This window comes from Cannabis sativa, chromosome 9, assembly GCF_029168945.1.
Source record: "Cannabis sativa cultivar Pink pepper isolate KNU-18-1 chromosome 9, ASM2916894v1, whole genome shotgun sequence".
In the NCBI taxonomy this organism is placed as follows: Eukaryota; Viridiplantae; Streptophyta; class Magnoliopsida; order Rosales; family Cannabaceae; genus Cannabis; species Cannabis sativa.
In genome coordinates, this window is record NC_083609.1 from 29,926,928 (window position 1) to 29,949,055 (window position 22,128).

Genomic DNA, 22,128 nt, shown 5'->3' on the forward strand with positions numbered 1-22,128 from the left:
AAAAATAATTAATTAATGACCTTAAATAATATTAATTAAAATAATCTAAAAATTGAAGAAAAATCTAAAAAATTCACAAAATAGAAAATTTTGAATTCTCAATAGTTAGGCTGCCACATCATCAAGCTTAACAACAGAATTATAGATATATATATATATGTACTAGCAAAAAGTTACGTGCGAGGCACGTATACTAAATTTTATGTTAATTTTTTTCTACGTTATTAAAAAGTGATACAATTAAAAATAATATATATATATTATTAGTTATTAGGTTCAACATCATTACCCTGTGTTCATTTTTAAGAAAAAAATATATATTTATGAAATAATAATTTGTTGCAACGGGTGTACAGGAAAAATTCGGAAAATATAGCATTTATTAGTAGAGTATTGACAATTTCAACAGTAAATTAACTGATTGTATACTTTTTTGTCTTCTAACATTAAGTATTTGATATTTGAGTGGTGAACTCTTATTTGTCCGTTTTTCAAATTTTTCTAACACTCTCATTTTATTCTTCCAACTTTCTGTAGTTGGAGTAATGTCCTTAATTGTTGTATATAGTGTAGTCATTTATTCACCTGTTTTCAAATAAAACAATAGATATACAAAATAAAATATATAATTAAGCTCATATTAAAATCAATCTCACCTTTCAATATAGTGAAAGGATTTTAAATTGATTCATTCTAATAATTGTGACAGACCTAACGAATAATAATATTATGTTACCTAATAACAAAATAGGAATCTACCAAACAACATTATCAAAATTTATTCCAAGTATAATTATATAAATCTATTACTCATTGAAGTCTATTAGAAACTGTAAAAAGCTCACAATACAAAATTTCACATCAAAAATCTAAAAATGATCAACTATGTAGCAGCAATGATAATACAATAACCAAAATTGCCTAGTCATATACAGTCTTAAAACTTAAAAGAGTGGCATTATTCATTCAAGTTTCGACTAAGTATTTATGAGTTTGAGTTATAATATTGTGTCCTGTGTTTATGTCCAAATAATATTGTGTGTGTCTGGCTAATCTAGTGGAGAAGATTGAAGTTTTGATTCTCAATAAATAGAATGAATATAAGTGTATACTTTGTAGTAGGTCATTATTGTGTCATTTTTAAGTTAATGTGTCAACTTGAAAACAATTCATTTAATAAACGGAATAGAGGAGTCAATCTGAAAATATTTTTCTACCTTAATAAGTAGAGCTATAGAAAACAAACTTGGTAACTTTTTGAGTGTTAAAAAATTATAAATGATTATAAATTTAGAGTAAGTAACTTGTGTGTGGCAGCTGGTTAAAGAAGCCAAAATTGAGGTTATGTATATGCTGACAACTCATGTTCACATTTCAAGTTTTGTAAGACTATACTCTCTTCCCTAGCCTATTAACAAAAATTTAACGTACACATAACACATGAATATAACTTTCTGCCCGAAACCAAAAGATGATTAGAAAGTAAAAGCACCGCTAGAACTTTCCTTTGTTTGAAGTAATAATATAATAACTAATATCTTTTATTACATATTAATAATTAATTCAAGATGAACTTTCAAAAGTATTTTTGAAACATCGTGGGATATATAAATGCAATACTTTTGTATAATAGCATGTAGCATGTTGTCTTCATTAGTATTTTTCAAATTTTAATATGAAAATTAAAATTATAAAATATAGCTTAAGAAATTATAACTAAGGTTATAAACTGGTAAACGTTATGTTGGAGTCTGGGATTTTTGCTCTAGAGAGAGAAATTTGTTAGATTAAATTTTGGTAGGATTATTTATCTAAAATTAATCAATTATAATTAACGTTTTCTAATCAGAATATTCTATCAAGTATTAGAATATTCTGTTAATATTTTGATAGAAAAATAAATAATAATATTAAACCAAGAATTCTGTTACATAGCCACATTTTATATAAAAAAAGATAATATTTTAAAAAAAAGTCAGTCAATAATTTCTCATAAACCAAGAATTCGTTTATATAGCCACATATTATATATTCAGATTTAGATGTGGAGGCAAACAATTATAACCTGATCGAGCCAAAAAAACAAATAGAAAAATTATTTAGCAATATATATATAATATATAAAGCAAAAACCCAATTGTATTTTTTTAGATTTAATGAGATTTATTTTATTTATTTCATTATATAAAGTAACCCATGAATTTCTCATAAACTATATTATTTTATTAATAAACCATTTTATTTTTAATATAAATAAAAAGTCATCCATGAATTTCTCATAAACCAAGAATTCTGTTATATATACGCACACTTTATATAGAAGAAAATAGATATAACAATCAATTTTATAGATTATAATAATTATTATTGATATTTATTTTAAAATCTATAGAATAATTATTTTAATAATATTCTACATATATGACCATACCTATTATTTAACGTAGTTAATTTTATTAATAATAATATGCTATATTAATTAATTTAAAAACTTAGTCATACATATATAATGTGAAAATATATACATATTCTAGAATAATTCTTAAGATAATTTGAGAAAAAATAAAAGTTATATATTTTTTGAAAAATATCTTAAGTATAGTTTACATTTAAATTTAATTTAATTTTTTATTATCATAATTTTTTAATTGAATTATTGTTTTAATTTAAAAAATAAGAATTGATTATTATTGTTTCAAAAAATATCTTAGCAGTATATGTTTTGAATTTTCATAGCTTCACTAAATTCATGCTCAAACTTTTTTTTCTTCATTTTGAATTTTGTTGCTAAACTTGAAAATAAGATTTTACTTAAATTGTATTGAGCTTTGTTGTCAAAATCTTCATAACTAAGTATAAATTTCAGAGGTTAAGGTAATTATTTTACCTTACTCAATGAGTAACTTAAAGTATAATAATTAGTTTAATAAGACAAAAAATTACGAAAAAATAGAACCAGATAGTACCAACAATTAGCCAATATATGAAATTGAATATAAACTCTTTAAGAAAATATGAGATATATATATATTACCACTTTATAATTGGCACATAAAAAATATAAAATAAAATTAGCACAAAATTATAGAAACCAATAAACTATGTATTGCTTAGGGAGAATGGAGATTTCATGAATAGTACTAAATATAATCATTATAAATATAAGGATTAGATTAATAAAGAATAACTATACATGGAAAGAAAGTAAATATATAACTCAAAATTTGAGATTTCCACACAAATTATAATTGATTCATTAAATAAATGTCTTCTTTATAACATTTGTAACAATTTTTCTTATTCTTTATTGTATTTTCAACAAAATACAACCTCAAGCATCTCGAACCCAATGTTATCATCACTGAAATTTGCAATAAATTAATAAAAATTATAAATACAAATATAATTCAAAGAGATAGGAGATGAAGAGATAAAGAGAAAAGAAAGAATACCTATACTATTTGTACTCGCTCTTTACTCACACATTGATCGTCTATCGACCTCAAGTACATTGTTGCAAGAAAGCCACTACCACACTATCACTGAGATTAGTCAAGTCAAATACAAATTCAATATGTAACGACAACAATTTATAATAATAATAAAAAAGAATGCACACTATTATATTTATGGGGAACAATAAAAGATTAATCAGTGAGAGTAAAATATATGTCATTATATAATATATATACTTGAGACATTTAAATTCAGTTAAAAGTATAAGATTAAAAAAAACAAACATCAAAATCTTAAATATCAGTTCAAATATTAATGAGATTGGTTTTATTATTATTTTATTATATATAAATAATATTTTATTATTTTATTAAATAAAAATAAAAAGTCACCCATAAATTTCTCATAAACCAAGAATTTTAGTTATATAGACACACTTTATATAGAATAGACATATATAGATAGGCTAATTATGATTTTTGCCCCCTAAACTTTAAAGGTCGTTAAAAATGCCCCTGAACTATTGAGATTGTTGGATTTAAAGACTTTTATCTAAGTTCATTCAATTTTACTATTTCAGTGATTGTTTATGTACTAAATCATGCTTCCTAGACTTTGATATATACCAAATCATGCTCCTCGAACTTTGACATATACTAAATCATGCCCCCTGAACTTTCATTTGTTAAACTATTTTATTAAAATTGGACAAAAGTCCTTAAATCCAACAATCTCAATAGTTCAGGAGACATTTTCAACGACTTTAAAAGTTTAGAGACATGATTTGGTACATGTCAAAGTTCAGAAAGCAAAAATCCTAATTAGCCTTATATATATACAGTAGAACCTCTATTTAAGAATACCCTATTCAAGAATAACCTCTAATTTGTTATAAAAAAATCAAGTCTCGATTTGGGCCAGTTATAAATAAGAATAACCTCTAAATTGTAATTAGTTATACATTTTCTAAGTCCTGTATTAACAAAGTATACCTCTATATAAGAATAATTACATCTTAATAAAATATATACATGTATTTTGTAAATTTATTTATGTAAAATTAATAATTTTATTTTAAATTATAATACATGTATGAAATTATATTTACTCTAAAATATTTCTATTATGATATAGTATTAATGATTATTTATTGTTATTATTGTTACATTGATATTTTTTAGTTTTTTAATTTTTTTTTCTAGTGTAACTCTATTTAGTTATAACCTTCCAATTAGAATATAATTTACTTGATCCCAAGTGTATTCTTGGATACACTTGGATTGAGGTTTTACTGTATATTGATTTCTAACATAAAAAAAAAAAGATAAAAAAAATTTAACTTCATCAATTTTCCATTGTGTATTTGTTAGTCTGGGAGATAAAATCTCTCCTTGTCAATTTATTTTGAGATAAAATCTCATCTTACTATACACTCACCTTATGTAACTTTTTCCATCATACACTTTCAAATTCTAACATAATATCAAAACTAAACAGAACATCCAATCTAAATCCAATAATCAATCGAAGATAACGAACCAAAAGTGCTGCCCTTGTGAGAGCTATCCAAAATTAGTGATAAAAAAATAACCACCATTCTAAGAGGATGTTAGAAAATCCACATTCTTAATTTGTGAAAAGATAATACCATATATAATTACTCTCATTGCCAAAAAAATTTATGATGATTAATCATGCATTATACCATACACGCCATATTCTACTTTCTCAACCATACACTTCCAAAACCTTAACAGTAATAGATAATTTGTTCTTCATAAGGCCTACAAATGAGATTAATCTTAAAGATCGGCAATACATTTGGGCCTACTAAGTCTTGACTTTGATACATTTGGGATTTAACATGCCACCACTTTTGTGTACAGGAACGAACAAGATACAGAGGCAAAATCTGCATTGCATTTGCAGGAACTCTTCTCTAATATGTACACTGAGCATCATCATCTAAGCATTTTTCAGAAATAAAAAAGCATGGGAAAAAAAAATTAATTAAGTTAACTATAAGCAAGTACAACAATGAATAAGAAAGCAAAAATGAATTGGAATTTGAAACCCTTGGAGATTGGTGCTGAAAGGAAAAAGAAAACATTAAGTCGTTGATCTAGGGGCTTTGAGAAGATGAATACTCCTCACAAACCCTTTTCCAGCTTCACCAACACCTTTCAGTAACTTAGTAGGATTTGGTTCTTCCTCATTTGCGCCTTCCAGCCCACGTTTCTAGAATAAGATTTAAGTTGATTAAGATTTGTTGATAGGAAAACTAATTTGCAAGGGCGTAAAACGATAAAAAGTACATCTCAGTTCTAAAATGTATAGGTACTGAACCTTTGAACTATTTATCCCCCATGTTAAGCCAACAGCATCACCCCCAAGAGAATCATACCATATCTTGAACGTACTTGGGAATTCCTCCTACATATATACAAGAAAAACACATTGTAAATAGGTCGACAACAAGTTAAAATACCAATGCACTCGGTGGTAATGAGTGCTTTACCTCTATATCCCCAAGAAAGCACTTCAATGGATCAAAGTCTACCAACAGCTTATTTCTTAGTTCCTCTGCACTTCCTTTCAATTCTTCATGCAAGAGGAAGGGATGAAAAATCTTGCTAGGACTCCCCCGTGCCACATACAATCCTGGCCAACAAATGTGTATTGAGTTTAGAATATCTGAAATAAGAAATGGTTCCCCAAAAAGGGGGACAGCAGAAAATTTGGGTAGCCATGCCAATTCAGGCATGGCGGTACGTCTATAATATACCCTGCTTTAATTCAGAGGGGAAGAGAAGACGTTGGGGGTGTGGTAATTTATCTCTATGGAGGAGAACCACTGCATCAAAGTTGTTCAAAGGAGTTCGGAAAAGACACTGTACACGAAAAGTTCCAGAGTTAGAATTATTTACAATATAGCAATATTAATGACAAAAACATGTAGGCAAACAGCACTTTGACAAAGACATTAATACTCACCTCCCATCTCAAAGAATCACTATGATCCTCCAATACAAGCTTTGTCAACAAGTTTGCACTGCTTCGAGCATAAGCCACTAGCCTCTTAAGTTCCTTTAATTCGATCAAATCCATATGTAAATATAGTGTACATAAACAAGTAGAAAGTTACAACAGCCTCAAATCTTCATCGCAGCATATTTGGAGCAAGGACTAGGCTGCTCTCTGAAAATTTAAATTTTCCAGAGTGCCGAAAGAACAACTTTATTCCACGAGGAGATTTCTATAGCTTTATCAGTAATTTTTTTTAATCTAAACGTCTATATGTTCAGTGGGTTTGAGTGACATCTACTAAGAAACTTTGTAGCTCGATAGCAAAAGATAGAACAACATAAAAGGTCAATGAGAGACTAGAGGGAAAAAACAAACACAAGACAAGAAAGGTGAATATTGAAAATTTTTAACACTTGAAAAACATACGACTGCAATAGAATTGAATATAAAAACAAGATCACTAACCGACGAGTTTGGTGAGAATCTGGTCCAGGCCTCAGACGACCTGTCATAACCTGTAGCTACAAACATTGCATGTTTGATATCTTGTGCATTTGACTCATAAGCTTTTCTGGCCAACATAAAGTTTTCCTGGAAAATTGTTCACAGCCAAGCTAAGAAGAATATCAAAACAGGAAGGGACCAACTACAATACAAGAATCCTCAATGATTTATGGACAAGAAAACTAACCGTTATCTCTTTCTCTCCGTCAGTACCCAAATCTTCATTAATGTCAACAATTAGTGGAGCAAAGGTCCAGTCATAATCTGATAGTAGTAGTAGAAACCTATACACAAAATGTCCCACAGAACACAAAACAGAGTTAGTTAGGATACAAATTTAAATTATTTCTAGCTGCAAGTCTAATTGCTAAATATTTAACTTGAGCTGAATAAAGAAACTTTAACCTCAAAAACCCAGTGATCCTTGAAGATGGAGCCTCATAAGGTAAAGGCTTCAAAAACAGATATGCAACCAATAGCTCAATTGCCTCCTCCACCAAGCATGTTGAGAATAGATGTGACGCAACCCATCTTTTTGCAAGCCTTCACATTAAGATAAAACGATTATTTTGAGTTGTATTTCACTAGGAAAATAAAACTGGTAGGCTGTGATAATATTCTAACCTAGCAACTGGTCCATATACTGGGTAACGACTTTGTAGACCATTAATCATGTTCGAATGCTGACTACGAAAGAAAAGCTCCTTGTCTGTAGAATAGACCCTTTTTACTTGATCGCTTTCAGCTACATGTCGAAGCAAGTTCAAAAAGTCAACATCATATAAGAGTCAGACAAATGTAAAACCATTGAGACAGATTTCTTACTTTCCCTCTTCAATAAGCTCAGGCCTCTTTCATGCCAAATTTTAAGACGGAACGCATAACCAGACATGAGAACATCTACAGAATCCTCTGTCGCAGTACACATCATCCCCCAGTTAGATTTTAGACTGCCACGAGAGGATTGTTAGATGAAGCTTTCAGAAAAATGTAGAAAACGTTGTCAAACTGAAAGCATGCACCTACCTTTCTCCAATTTTAATAAGAAAGGCACATTTAGTTTTCTCAATTGCCACTTCATCCATAGGCCAATTTCCAGAACCTTCCAACTAAAATGGAGCAACAAACTTTTCAGAAATTAGTAGGAAAACTTTCCTTTTTTTTTATTTTCCGGTGGAGATAAAATGATTAGTCAAGAAAATTGGTCAACAAGAATCATGCCTGAATCATAACTTCCAGCGGCTGAATGCAGGAAGAAGTGAACCTAGATAGTCTAACAGCACCACCCTTTTCATTAGCCAGTGGATGAGGCTCAGGTGGGAACACAGATGTAAACCTGAAAGCTGTGAACAACATAAGACATTAAACCTTTGATTACTTAAAGAGCCATTTAAAATATCTACAGCATATATAAACATTCAACAACAAATCTAGAATAAATATTACAGAGACAAGAATAGTCAAGACAACCCACAGAATCTCCAATGTGAAAGGATTTACAACATTACTGACATATTTTATATAATTATGACTATAAATTTTTTTATCTTTATTATTACTTTTATAAGATTACATATGATCACAATCAATTTGAAGCAAAAACTTAGTAAAATTGGGTTTATTTAAAAATAGAAAGAAAAGAAGTTAAGAAAAATACAAGAGGGACATCAGTCATTTGCAATTAAACCATGCAATGAAGATCGACAAGAATAAAACTTACGAGCACAAGAGAAACACACCAGAAACTTAAAAACATTTTATATATTTCCCTTAATTAAGTAAAAGAGATATTTTTATTAACGCATATAAACTCAAATTTCTCTTTTATTATTGGTCATTATATAAAAAACTAATAGTTTAATATTTCTAAAATTGATATTTATAATTAAGTTTTTCAATAACCATCAATGGGTATTACCCGTTGAAAAGTATTCCTTATATATAAACTAGTCGAATGGGCATGTAGAAAGTATGTGCTGCTATTAAAGAAAAAAATTATTTACTTATAGCCAAAATTAAACATTATTAGTCAAAATGTGTACATTATAATTTATATATTATCAAACTTCATAATTACTTATTAATTTAATATATATATATGTGTGTGTGAATATACTCATAAGTATTTTAGCTTTAATTATTACTTTCTTTCTTGATTTTGTATAAAGCAAAATCGAAGGTGTTTATTCCACTAACAAAATTAGTTTTTATCCATTAATAGATATCTGGCAGTAAATACTAGACAAGTATATATCCAAGAGTAAAGGGGAAAAAAATCCAAGAGTAAAGAAAATGTAACCTACCTTGTGTTTTTTTAAAAAATAAAGTTTTAGGGGTGCAATACAAGAACTTCCCAAAAAATCATCTATCCTAGTCTACTCTCACCTAAGCATACTTAACTGAGTTCTTATAAAATCCGGTACTTTAGTGCTGGTATGATCGCACTCAAAATGTACACAGCTTATCACAATTGTATTATTAATTTGGAGATAAATTTTGGTATACTAAAATTTAATATAATAAAATTAGTGTTTTATTTCTATTTCACCTCCATTCATAATTGAATATAAATAATCAACCAATATAATATTAAGTATTCATAAAAATAGGAAAAAAATAACTAAGATTTTATCACTATCCAAAATGTTCAAGTGATATAATCATAATTAACAAACAAGCAAAAGAAATACAAGATTTAGAAGGACTTCCAGTGAATAGTCAAATTACATTTTAAGAAATTAATATATATACATACACATATATATAATTAAGTTAATGATAAAAAAAAATACTTTGATTAGTTCAGCAGATATATCAACAATTTATAAAGGCTTTGCTGATATTCATAATAAAAAGAAATCATTATTGTTTGATAAGTTCTGTAACTACAAATCAAAAAAGAGAAAAAGGATAAACTTAGAAGTGATATACCCCTCTTAATATATAGCAGGATATAAATAAATCGTATCTCCTTTGGTTAAAAAGACAAATAACTGTGCAAATAAAAGAAGAAAAAGGCAAATACCTGAGTCTAAAGGTTGCACAGCTGAGACCTTCAAGGGAATGTCTTGAATGAGACGCAATCGCTTAGATAGAACATCAAAAGCCTCAAGCAAACTAGCGGAATGTGATATAGGATCTAACAAAATATTATTGATTGTGTAAAAATGCCAAGAGAAATGAAAAAACTTTGAAGAAACTATGAAAGCAAAAGTTGGCGGCTATCACCTGTAGCACCGTGAACCAAAGAGAAATCAAGTTGGTCCACAATATTTGTAATATTTTCTTTAGGTAGAGAAAGGTGACGAGTAAGCACGTATTCGGTAATTTTTTTCAGAACCAGATGTCTTTCCCATTGCTTACTTTCCCAAACTAGGAAACACAAACAGTTAACCCTGTTTATCTTACTGAGAAAACAATATTCAAATAACTAAGCTCAATTAAAAGTCACTAAAAAGGAAAATCCCTTACATGTGCTTTCTGCAATTGTACCATCTTTAAATCTCCTAAGCTCTGCTTTCTCTCCCCAGAACTTCCGAAATTTGAGAGCCTAATGCAAAGAGAATGGTAAAAATCAAATATTTGCACAAGCAGCTTGATAAATATTATTTTATTTCTATTTAAATGAGCTACCTGTTCTTTATTTTCAGGATTTGGACCAATATCAATCACCCTTGAAGATTTTTCTAAAGAGTTCAATGAGATTCCTATAAGCAGTGGCTCTGAACTGAATTTAGATAAGCCCTGTAGAAATAAGCCAATTGTAAAAACCAATTAAAAAACAGGTAAACAAGTTTATTACACTGAATGTTGAAAATGATAACTAATCCCAGTATAAAAAATTTATGATAGCTCCAATACGTTTTCTACAAGGTATTTTGATGGTATGTTTCTCCAAAGAACACGAACAAGCTTCACTCTATCACTCAATCCTTCACTTAGAACATCGTGAACCTTCTGCTCATAAACTCGCCAACATTCATCATCCAAGCAATATCCTGATGCAAAAACCTCACTTCTTCCTTCCAAGTTCAACCTAAACAAAAGACAAGCACAAAATTAATATGTAGTGTAGCTCAAAAATTGTAAACGGTGACATTAATTTGATGATTACGATGATATACATCATCAGATGTAAGTCATAAAATATCATTGAGTACAACTTCTTATTTTTCCCCTTACGTTTCATAGTCTTTGGATAGAATGATAAAAAACAATAGTATCAATGAGTAATAATTTTTAAGAAATGTAAAGACATTAGGATCACTATTACAAATGACCATTAGTCTTCAACCAACCACGTGTATTTAAGATAATACCTACTGTTTCAAAAGCAATGCCATGTTACTTAGTGTAATCTTTTGGTAGATATTTTGTGTGCACATATTATTACTCCTCAACCAAGGGCAGCATAAATATTTTACCTACACCAATTATCTGCACTTCCGATTTCCCTGCTGCTCTTATAAAAGGAATTGGAGAACATATAATCTCCATCCTACAAACAAATTGTACCCTACACTATATTGTCCCGGCATATAGAGCTTTTAATACTAAATTTTTCCTGGTAACTACAGAAATACAGAATGTCTTGGAGGACACTCAAGATGAGAGAAGCTGCTATAGAAGGGACGAGAAAATTACAAAATTATGATACATGAGAAGTATAACCCGTATAGTGTCATTCCAAAGATTTTGATGATCACAAAGTTTAGGTAGTTAGTTGTAGTACTATTCTTTATAATTCTTCAAATTGGTAGGGTAAACGATAGAAAATCAATAAAACTATAGATAATGACAGTTCCCCTTGTATATTTATAACTCTTATATGTTATCTTTTTTTCTCTCTTCTCTCTCCTCTTTCTGAGGAACATTGTCATGCATACTAGGGGTGTCCATGGCCCTTCTGGCTATGGAAAACACCAAAACCCCACTGGTTTTGGGAAGAAAAAAGGTCATTACCCCACTGGTCCTGACTGGCAAAATCAGTGTGATCCTCTAATTGATCAAAAACTCCGAAAATATTGGAGTTTTCACACTAAATACAAGGTGTTCATGATTACTTTGACTTATGATGGTGGGTCAGTTCGAATATGTGAGAGAACCAGACACTTTGGGTATGAAATCACTATAACAATTGATGCTGTGGATTGGTTAATCGAGACCGTGAAGGAAGTCCATCAGAAAGAGGAAAGACAAAGAGTTAGCTTCAAGAGATCATTTCGAAATAGTTCTGACAGTTGGTTACTGGAATGTTTCTCAAACAGAAAAGGAAGCTTTTTGAAACTTTCAGCACTAAGGAACAACAAACTGAAATCAGTTATCATACCAGAAGAAGAGATCGAGGAAGGATGGTCTGAACTTATACATTGCCTAAACAGAACTATGAAAAGAGAACAAGCAAGTGTCTATGGGAAATCTGTCCAGAAGATAGGAGAGATGCAAAGCAAAGGACCTCTGAACCAACGATCGTGGGTTAATGTTGTCAAGGAAACAGGGAAGCCGATGGTCAAACAACCCGACATATTGAGGAATGCTACTTCGAAACAGCCAAGCCGAAGAAAGAGTGATATTGAATGGCTGGACCTATATCCAGCCATCAATCCTAGCTTTAAACCAAAGAATCCATACCCAGAAAAGAGATTCCAGCAACCAAAGCTCTATGAATACATGAGATCAAAAGCACAAAAGAGGAATTGGAAGTTGGCCATCATTCTCACCCGAGATAACAGCCACGTATCATGGAGTGTCATCTTTTATAATTTGTCCAGGGAGTTAGGAAGGAAATTGGTGGTCAACCAGCTATTCGATGATAGATGCATTGTATGGTGCAAAGATGAAAAGGAAAGAGATGCTTTAATCCTAATTCAACGATTGAGAGTTCCAGGTGCACAGACCGTTGTCTCTCTCTCTCAATGGAGCTGGGAAGCTCAAAAGGAAAGCATTAAAGTCGAATGTAGAGACTCTTGGATTGGTATATACGGATTGCCTTTGAGCCTATGGAACATGAAGACCTTCAGGAAAATAGGTGAGTGTTGTGGTGGACTTCTGGATGTGGACAAGGAGTCTGCTGAAGCTTCCTTGCTTTCTCACGTGAGACTTCAGTTGGTGGGAGACGAAAACGGATTCATACCGGAGTCATTGATCATGGAATACGAAGACAGCAAGGTTGAATTGAGGTTATTCAAGCTGAATGACTTGAGTTATAGGTTCCATGGGTACTTCAGGACCTGTTGGTACCAAGACTTTGACCACAACAAGATGGCTGGCGATGAGGTAGACACTGGGGCTGATGATGGTTACGTTGCAGAAGGCAGGGGGGTAGCCGAGGCGGTCGGAAGGGAAAGGGTGAACGGGAGCAGAGGCGAACGGGATGGTCTGGTGCGACATAAGGAAGACAACGGGAACAGGCACGAACAGAGGAGACACGACGAAATCACATCGACTGCTCTCACTCGGTCGGTGGAAACTGTGCCAGCGACTGCAGCCTTTTCTGATGACTCGGCAATCGAGGTACATCCAACCAAGATATCCTGCGGCAGGAGTCAGCGTGCGACAATTGAGAACGATCCTCTTCCCACAATTCATGGTTCGGCGGCGATTGGGAGTTCCAACGTAAAAATACGATATTCTAGGGGGTCGGTTACTATTCACAATATATTCAATAGATTGTGGAGAGACCTGAAGGAGCCACGTGTGCAAGGTCATTTAATGCCAAGTACTTTTATTAATTTAAAAAATATGTGGCAGCTGTATGAAAAAGGAAGGGTAATGGGCCAAGATAAGTGGGCTAAAAACAGAGATGGACCCTCATCAATATTGGGCCGAACACACAGTGGGGAGAATGGGAAAAATAATGAGCTGACTTTTATAGGGCCAAATTGCCTCGTGGGCCACTGTTTAAAGGGGCCGGTCAAAAGGAGCACACAGGTCGTGGGTGTGGAGGAGGTGAGAAGGATATTGGGCCATTTAATTTATAAACACTTGGGGCCTTACACTTTGATACTGGACCAGGGGCTTTGTTTTAAAAATAATGCTACAAACAAAGTGTTTGAAGGCATTCTTAAGCCAGTAAAGCCTAAGAGAAGAGAGGAATTTAATAATGCAATTATCAATTATTGGGAGGAATTTAACCCTCGTGGCAGCCTTAAGTTAAACTCAGTAATACGAGAATCGGAACAAACGATAATTGAAGAAGTTGTTAGTAAAAAGAAGCTGAAAATATATCTTAGGAAGAGAAAAGACAGCCCCAAGGACAATGGCGGAGCACTTGAGAGCTTAGATGGGGACGTCCTTTGGGAGGAGATGGAACAGATTGAGGAACCACATTTGGAAGACATCCATGACTTCAGTTCAGATGATGATAATTCAGAAGAAGAAGGTGGCTATTGCACAGAAGAAGAGGAAGAAAATTATGAAGACATCATAGGTGACATCAAGGAGCTTTGGCAAGAAGATGGAAGGCCCAAAAAAGGCTCGGAGTCCATTGAGCAAGTTGAAGAATTAGCAGGGGTGGAAGTAGACGAATCAGAGGAGAGAAGGAATTTGATGCTATCTGAAATTGATCTTGTTAGTTCCATGGCAGAATTGGGCATGCAACTAATAATTAATGAGAATGTAGTGAAACAAAAGATTCCGAGTCTCAAGGGTGGAAGGAAGAGAAATAGAGAACTCAAAAATTTGGCTTTTAACATAAATTATGAGAAAAGTGAGAAAAAAGAGGGATCTCCCAAAGGATCATTATGAGAATCTTGACCTGGAATGTTAGAGGAAGTAAAGATAAGATGAAGAGGAAAGCGATCAAAGCTACAATTAGCAAGGTCAATCCGGATATGGTAATATTACAAGAAGTGAAGAAAACATTCGTTGACAGGATGTTCATTGCCAGTATTTGGAGATCTCGATTCAAAGCTTGGATTTTGATTCCAGCGATTGGAAGGTCAGGGGGTACGCTGTTAGTTTGCGATACTAGAAGCATTACTGTATTGGAATCTATGGTCGGTGAATTTTCCATTTCAGTTCTCATAGAAGCAGAAGGTCAAAGGCCATGGTGGTTCTCTGGGGTATACGGTCCATGCTCATATAGAGAAAGACTGGCATTCTGGGATGAGATGGCTGGGTTAAGCGCAATCTGTGGAGAGGTGTGGTGTTTAGGAGGGGACTTTAATGTGGTTAGGAGGGTCCAAGAGAAACTAAACAGCATTTCTTGGACCAAGAGTATGAAGATGTTCGATCAACTGATACGTGAATTGAAGCTTATAGATCCAAAACTAAACAATGGAAAATTCACGTGGTCGAATTTTCGAAATAAACCCATTTGTTGTAGGTTGGACAGATTCTTATTCACCAACAGTTGGAGTAACATGTTCTCTTTCTTGCAACAAGAAATGCTGGTAAGGATTGTTTCAGATCACAGCCCAGTTGTACTAGCCTCTAATCCCCCTTCTTGGGGTCCCAGCCCTTTCAGATTTGACAATCAATGGCTAGAACACAATACATTCTCCAAAGATTTTGGGGATTGGTGGCGAAAGGCTGCAGGATCCGGTTGGGCGGGCACTATATTCATGAGCAAATTGAAGGAAGTCAAAAGGAAAATTAAGGATTGGAGTAAGAAGACATATGGCAACAAACATGTGGTCAAAAACGCTCTGGAAAGAAGACTGATGGCTCTGGATAGATTGGAAGCTTCAGGTGTGTGGGATCAATCATTAGCGGTGGAAAGGAAGAAACTCAAAAAGGAATGGCAGCAATTGGTATTTGAAGAGGAAAGAAGTGTGTGGTTGAAATCCAAGTGTAAATGGGCTAAGGAAGGCGATGCCAATTCAAGATTCTTTCATAATCTTTTGAATGCAAGGAAAGCCAGAAACACAATATCAAGAATTGAAAGGGAAGATGGATCAACTATTGAGGAAAAGGAAGAAATAGCCAAGGAGATAATTTCTTTTTTCTCAAGCCTGTACACTTCCGAAAGAAGATTGTGTAGCGGTATTGAGGGAATTGAGTGGCAGGCAATATCAGATGGAGACGCTAGACACCTAGAGAGATCATTTGATGAGAGCGAAGTCAAAGAGGCAGTTTTCAGTTGTGAAGGTAGTAAAGCTCCGGGGCCAGATGGTTTCACTCTAGCCTTGTTTCAGTCGCAATGGGAGGTCATTAAAGGGGATTTGATGAATGTTATTAAGGCCTTTGAAAAAGATGGCATCATTCAAGGAAGCATCAACGAAACATTTATTTGTCTAATCCCTAAGAAGTTGAACAGTTGTAGGGTTAGGGACTTTAGACCAATCATTCTTATAACAAGCGTCTATAAGATTATTGCTAAGTTGCTTTCAATCAGACTCAGGAGTGTACTGGGAGATACTATTCTCGAAACTCAAATGGCTTTTGTTGAAGGAAGACAAATATTGGACTCAATTCTCATAGCTAACGAGACAGTAGAAGACTATAGGAGTAGAGGAAAGAGTGGTTTGGTCTTCAAAATTGATTTTGAGAAAGCCTATGACCGAGTGGAATGGGACTTCCTAGATCTGGTCTTGTGCAAGAAGGGTTTTGGGGAAACATGGAGGAAATGGATTAAAGGGTGTATCTCCTCTACCTCATTCTCAGTCTTCGTCAATGGCACACCAAAAGGAAAGTTTGTTGGGTCTCGAGGACTCAGACAAGGTGACCCGCTCTCTCCCTTTCTTTTTACCCTGGTGGCGGATGTGCTAGGAAGAATGTTGAATAAGGCAATTAGTTCAGGTAACCTTTCTCGATTTCTGGTGGGCAAGGAAAGAGTCCATGTTAGTCATCTTCAATTCGCAGACGATGCATTATTTTTTGTGGATAACGAGCAGTCGCTATACAAGTTGTTGCGGTTAGTTGAAGCATTTTGCGCTATATCTGGACTAAAAGTTAATATGAGTAAAAGTCAACTACTGGGTATTTGTATGGATGAAAGTACCATTGCAAGACTCGCAGGTAGAATTGGTTGCGAAGTGGGAAGTTGGCCAATGCAATATCTAGGTCTGCCTTTGGGGGGTTCACCGAGAAAATGGAGCTTCTGGGAACCAGTTCTGAACAAGTGCGCCAAAAGACTAGATGGATGGAAATGTGCATTCTTATCTAAAGGGGGGAGGCTGACACTCATTCAGTCAGTCCTATCATCTCTTCCCTTATACTTCCCATCACTATTTAAAGCTCCTAAGTCAGTAGTTAGAACTATGGAGAAAATGATGAGAGACTTCTTTTGGGAAGGCAGTGAATCTACAGGTGGGGACCATTTAGTGGCTTGGGAGGAGATGTGTAGGCCTCGAGAGGAAGGAGGTCTAGGAATTGGGAGATTAGAGGTACGAAACAAAAATTTGCTTATGAAGTGGCTGTGGAGATTTCCCTTAGAGCAAAATTCGCTTTGGCATAGGGTGGTGGTAAGCAGATACGGTAGGGATGATAATTTCTGGGATTCCAAGAATGGAAGTCGTTTGTCTCCCAAAGGCCCGTGGAGGGACATTTCAGATCTGTATGATGAGTACTTGGGTTTGGTACATTTCAAAATTGGAAGAGGGGATAGGATCCGATTTTGGGAAGACATCTGGCTAAACGACTATCCCTTGATTAGTGAATTCCCTGACTTAGCAGTAATATCAAAGGGAAGGAATGCTCCTATAAAAGAAATGATAGCGAATGAAGGGTCACCAGGTGGATGGGTGGAGAATTGGAACTTCCAGTTTAGAAGGAACCTAATGGATAGAGAGATACCAAGCCTTATATCATTAATGCAAAAGGTGGAACATGTAAGAGTGCTGAGTATTTCGGATGATAGCCGAATTTGGAAACCAGACCCATCGGGAGTATTTTCTTGCAAATCAGCCTTCTCTTGGCTGACATCAAACCCATCAACTGAGGACCTGACTTGGACAAAGACTCTATGGAAAAGTTGCGTGCCATCAAAAGTTAAAGTATTTGGGTGGCTCGTCGCCTTAGACAAAGTGAGTGTCCATGACAAGGTGCAAAAAAGGAAGCCTTTCCTGTATATATCCCCTGGCTGGTGCGTTTGTTGTAAAGGCAGTGGAGAAGATGTGGAACATCTGTTTCGAGATTGCAATTTTACTCGATGCCTATGGAAACACGTGTTAGAGGAGTTTGATTTGGCTTGGGTTATGCCAAGGTCCGTACCACAAATGATGACTTCCAAGTTAATTGGCAGCAAACGCAGAACAAAGCTTTGGAAAACTGTGATCTTAGCAACAATTTGGGCTGTGTGGCTTGAAAGAAATGCTAGAATTTTTGAAGGGGTTGCTAAATCAGAAGCGGATGTGTGGGAGACAGTTAAATTTTGGACAGCTACTTGGGTCTTTAAAACAAAACATTTTGAGAATTTGTCCTTTTTAGACTTAAGCAGAGAATGGAAAACTATTTTATAAGCTGTCGAGAATGATTCTGTCTTAGGTTTTGTCTGATGTTAATTGTAATCATGGTTTTCCTCCGCCATAAGTGAGGCTCATTAATAATATCGGGAAGATCCCTCAATATGTGGGTCTATTCCCTTTTCAAAAAAAAAAAAAATCAATAAAACTATAGTACCATAAAACTTCTTGATGATTAACTTCTAAAGTAAATATGGACATTAAATGATAAAATTGTACCTTATGCAATGGTCATATTTTGCAGGAAAGTCAATCTTAGTCATAAAAATTTCCTCAAAACCACCACCATCTCCACATTTCTCAAAGCATTTAAGTGTCAAAGTAGCTTCATCTTGAAGCTGAAAGGTTGGGTAGATAATTTGTAAAATTAGATTCATGTCTTCTACAGCGTTATGCTTAGCTTCTATAATCTTTTTTTTAGCTTTTAGAATTAAAAAAGTCCTTCTAGAGGTGTTTGGATAAAAAATGAAAAGTTCTTTTTTAATTTAAAAGTCCTTTTAGAAGAAGCTAGGATTTGTAGCTTCTCCCAAAAGGACTTTTGAGAAGCTGCTTTAAAAATTAAAATAGTTTATATAATTCTTAATTTACTAACAAAAAAAAAATTAATGATATCCAAACACTTTGAAAAATACTTTTCATTAAAAAAAAATCTTCATATAATAGTTATCCAACGGTGAAAATAAGACAAAGCTTATACTTATCTTATACTTCTAGCTATAAGCAAAAGTAGAAGCTTAGCTAAACGAGCCTATAGAAAATGTTCACTGTAGGTTATTTTTTACCTGGATACAACCAACTGTTGACATCCTGAAAGCTAGATTAAATGTTGCATGTTGATTGCCTTTTACAACAGGACCTTTCTGGTTACTTTGCATCTTTTCCTGGAATTACAAGCTCATAATTAGACTATATACACATTTCCAAACAAAGGACCAAAACAATTTTCACCATTTTGAAACCAACAAAAAACAACCAAGGGACAAAGTCACATCTCTTGCCAATACTCATCAAATGGGCAGCTACTTATTAACAAAGGAAACATAATGACAAAAAAAAAACAGCTGACCTTAGAAATAGCATTCTGATCTTTCATTTGAAGGTAAAGTCCACGAGTCCAAAAACTTGGAGTAGCTGAATATGCAACAGCATCAATAATTAGACTTGTATATAAATAAATATATGCGTAATCCTATGCATGTAAATAATGATAACTTGTTTGTACAAACATTAAAATAGTAAAAAGAAGAATACATGTAGATCTAATATGTAAGAAGGAAATTAAATTTCACATATTTGATGAGCACATTGCTCAAGCATGCATTTCAATGGTGTAAAGGACTAAGAACAGGATAACTAGAATAACAAGAAAACGCATACCCATGGAGGTCAATGTAACACGAACTATCTGCATTGTTTTCATAGAATTGTTAATTCGGTTTCTTCTTGCAAGGTTGGCTAGTATGACAGAGAGCAAGAATCCGTTCAAGCAATCATGTGCATATATTGAAGTTCTTTGTCGAGCCCAAACCTACATCAGTAAGAAACAACTGTCACAAAGCTATTGCTGTCTCTTTTCTTTTTTTCTTAAAAACAATATTGTGATACCTAACCTTTAGCAAAACCAAAGCCTCTCCTAGCTCCTTCCATCCAAGAAATATTTTCTTCATAGACTCAGTAGTTTCTTCCATTAACATATCTTCAAGAATACTGCTGTTATATTTAGGTGTTGCTTGTGAAATTCCCCCTTTAATTATGTTCCAAAATTTGATCAGCATATTTATACTACATTAATAAAATTCTCACTAATTAAAAACGTTCTTGAATTAAGACTATGTACTAACCTTGATTCAAAGCACGGACATTGTTACGCTCAGGGTTGAGCTTTGAAGTGCTGAAGAGTGAAGTTGCTGTAGGAATTAATCTGACAACAAACCCAGGAACTTCAACGTGCTTTGTAGCTGTAACACATATTTAGTCAAATTAAAATATAGCAAGTAACTGGCCACTAAGTTTAGCAATGATATATAAATTTCATTATATAGTTTCACGAAGAAGCACACCAGGATGAACAATCAATATCGGTTTCCGTGCCTCATTTTGCAGAGTGGACCATTCAACCTTATGAACTAATGGAGAAGATGTCAAATACTTTTTCACAACACAGAGATAAAGACATCTTTTGCCATGGTACCGGTGATTCAGATAGTCTTTCTCATGAAAACACTCCTAGAAAAGAGAAAGTTTGTTAAGAACAGAACTACTTTTCTACAAGAAAACAATCTCATTTCTTAAAATTCCATGGAAGTTGGGTTCAAACCGATTCCCATTTAGCCTCGGACACCTATAATTGCATTCAAATTCTACAACTTGACAACTAAGATACTTAAATTGATATGTTCTTACTGAAATATTTTCGTATGGAAGGAGTAGCGGTTTAATTATATATCATAATAAAATAAAAATAAAAAATTGCAGGATCAAGTTAAAGAATACCTTGGGCAAACGAAGAAAGAGATCGACGTTGATATCAGGCTTTGCGATGCATTTTATGGAATAACTCCCACCAATTTCAAAAGCTTTTGGCTTCTTGAACATGAAATCCACTTTGTCTGCACCAATGTCTTTGACAAACCCTGGAGCAACATCTGCTGTAACCTGAAGGTCATGTGGGATTTTATCAATGGAGTCTTTGATAGCTGAAACAGTGTCGTCGACGAGCTTTGAGAAGGCAGACAAATAGGGAAGCTGGACCTCTTTCAAGAGCTCAGTGGCTTTTAGGTCCATAGTTAGGGTTTAGGAACAGAGAGTACAGAAGGAAGGCAAGCCAGTAATTAGGGATTATGGGTTCTGAGATATGAGAGGAGTGGAGAACAAGGAGCCAAGAAGGTCAGTGAAGTTCAGGGTTTAGGGTTTAACATGAACTGGGTGGGAAGTAGCTACGACACCGCAGAGTAGTTTTTTAACTAAGCCAAAAACGACAGTATAACCCTAGCCCCCGCCCGTTTGGCATGGCATGGATTGAGAAACTAGGATTAGGTAAGGACTAATCCTATATTTGGTGACCAAAAACAATTCCTCATTTTCTAGAATATAATTCAATAAAACAATTGTAACGCGCTAATGCTAAGGCACGCTACAGTGCTTTTTCAAAGATAGTGCAATCTTTGCTAATCAAAGAATTTTCTCGAAAAACGTGTCAAATTAAAACTTTTGCATTAAATATTAAACTTTGTAATATTATAAAATATTTACAAGTGTCGGGATCCCGTTTTCAAACTTTGTAAAATTAACATTCCAAAATATACATTTATTACAGGTCGCACAGCGACTATCAAAATACAATCCCCAGATGTCCCGAGACTGAACACTCCAGGTCGCGCTGCTTTGACATGTACAATCCCAATCTGAGCTCGGGTTCACTCATGTTCACCCTTCGCTTTTCCTTTACCTACACATGGAAGCAGAACTGTGAGTCGACAGACTCAGTAAGAAATGCATATAACATATCATATAATTTTCGACTTGTAAATAGGTGCCCATACACCTATTTACAGAGCTTAACAGATGGGTATGAACGTTCAACACTAGGGTACCACTATACCACATACACAACGTACCTCACTGTACGAGTGTTGGTAGGGTTTACTCCGTACCCTGAGTACCATTGAGTGATATACCACACACCTTAGTACTTTCCCGTACCCGTGTTGGTATCACTGTATCGTACTCACAACAA

At 33.8% G+C, this 22,128-nt stretch overlaps 1 protein-coding gene across 1 annotated transcript; it reads right to left on the reverse strand.

Moving 5' to 3' along the window:
- Positions 1 to 5,122: 5,122 nt before the first annotated feature.
- On the reverse strand, positions 5,123 to 21,492 carry LOC115722564 (uncharacterized). The gene is made up of 25 exons (XM_030651804.2): positions 20,886 to 21,492; positions 20,453 to 20,618; positions 20,234 to 20,350; positions 20,003 to 20,136; positions 19,770 to 19,920; positions 19,459 to 19,523; positions 19,175 to 19,273; positions 18,612 to 18,730; positions 10,849 to 11,023; positions 10,621 to 10,731; positions 10,459 to 10,537; positions 10,216 to 10,359; positions 10,013 to 10,126; positions 8,209 to 8,330; positions 8,014 to 8,096; positions 7,813 to 7,937; positions 7,612 to 7,732; positions 7,393 to 7,530; positions 7,175 to 7,271; positions 6,949 to 7,074; positions 6,451 to 6,543; positions 6,242 to 6,347; positions 5,975 to 6,117; positions 5,803 to 5,889; positions 5,123 to 5,694 (listed from the first exon to the last, which is right to left on the reverse strand). Exons 1-25 carry the CDS (start codon positions 21,174 to 21,176, stop codon positions 5,566 to 5,568), a joined length of 3,135 nt encoding a protein of 1,044 aa, XP_030507664.2. The 5' UTR covers positions 21,177 to 21,492; the 3' UTR covers positions 5,123 to 5,565.
- Positions 21,493 to 22,128: the final 636 nt, after the last annotated feature.

What these genes read in the sequence shown, in the direction of transcription:
- LOC115722564 (XM_030651804.2), bottom strand. Translation starts at nt 21,176, where the DNA reads ATGGACCTAAAAGCCACTGAGCTCTTGAAAGAGGTCCAGCTTCCCTAT. An exon ending in TACAATTGCAGAAAGCACAT is followed by an intron (nt 10,360 to 10,458) that starts GTAAGGGATTTT and finishes TGTGTTTCCTAG; the next exon opens with TTTGGGAAAGTAAGCAATGG. An exon ending in TGTGCAACCTTTAGACTCAG is followed by an intron (nt 8,331 to 10,012) that starts GTATTTGCCTTT and finishes TGTTGTTCACAG; the next exon opens with CTTTCAGGTTTACATCTGTG.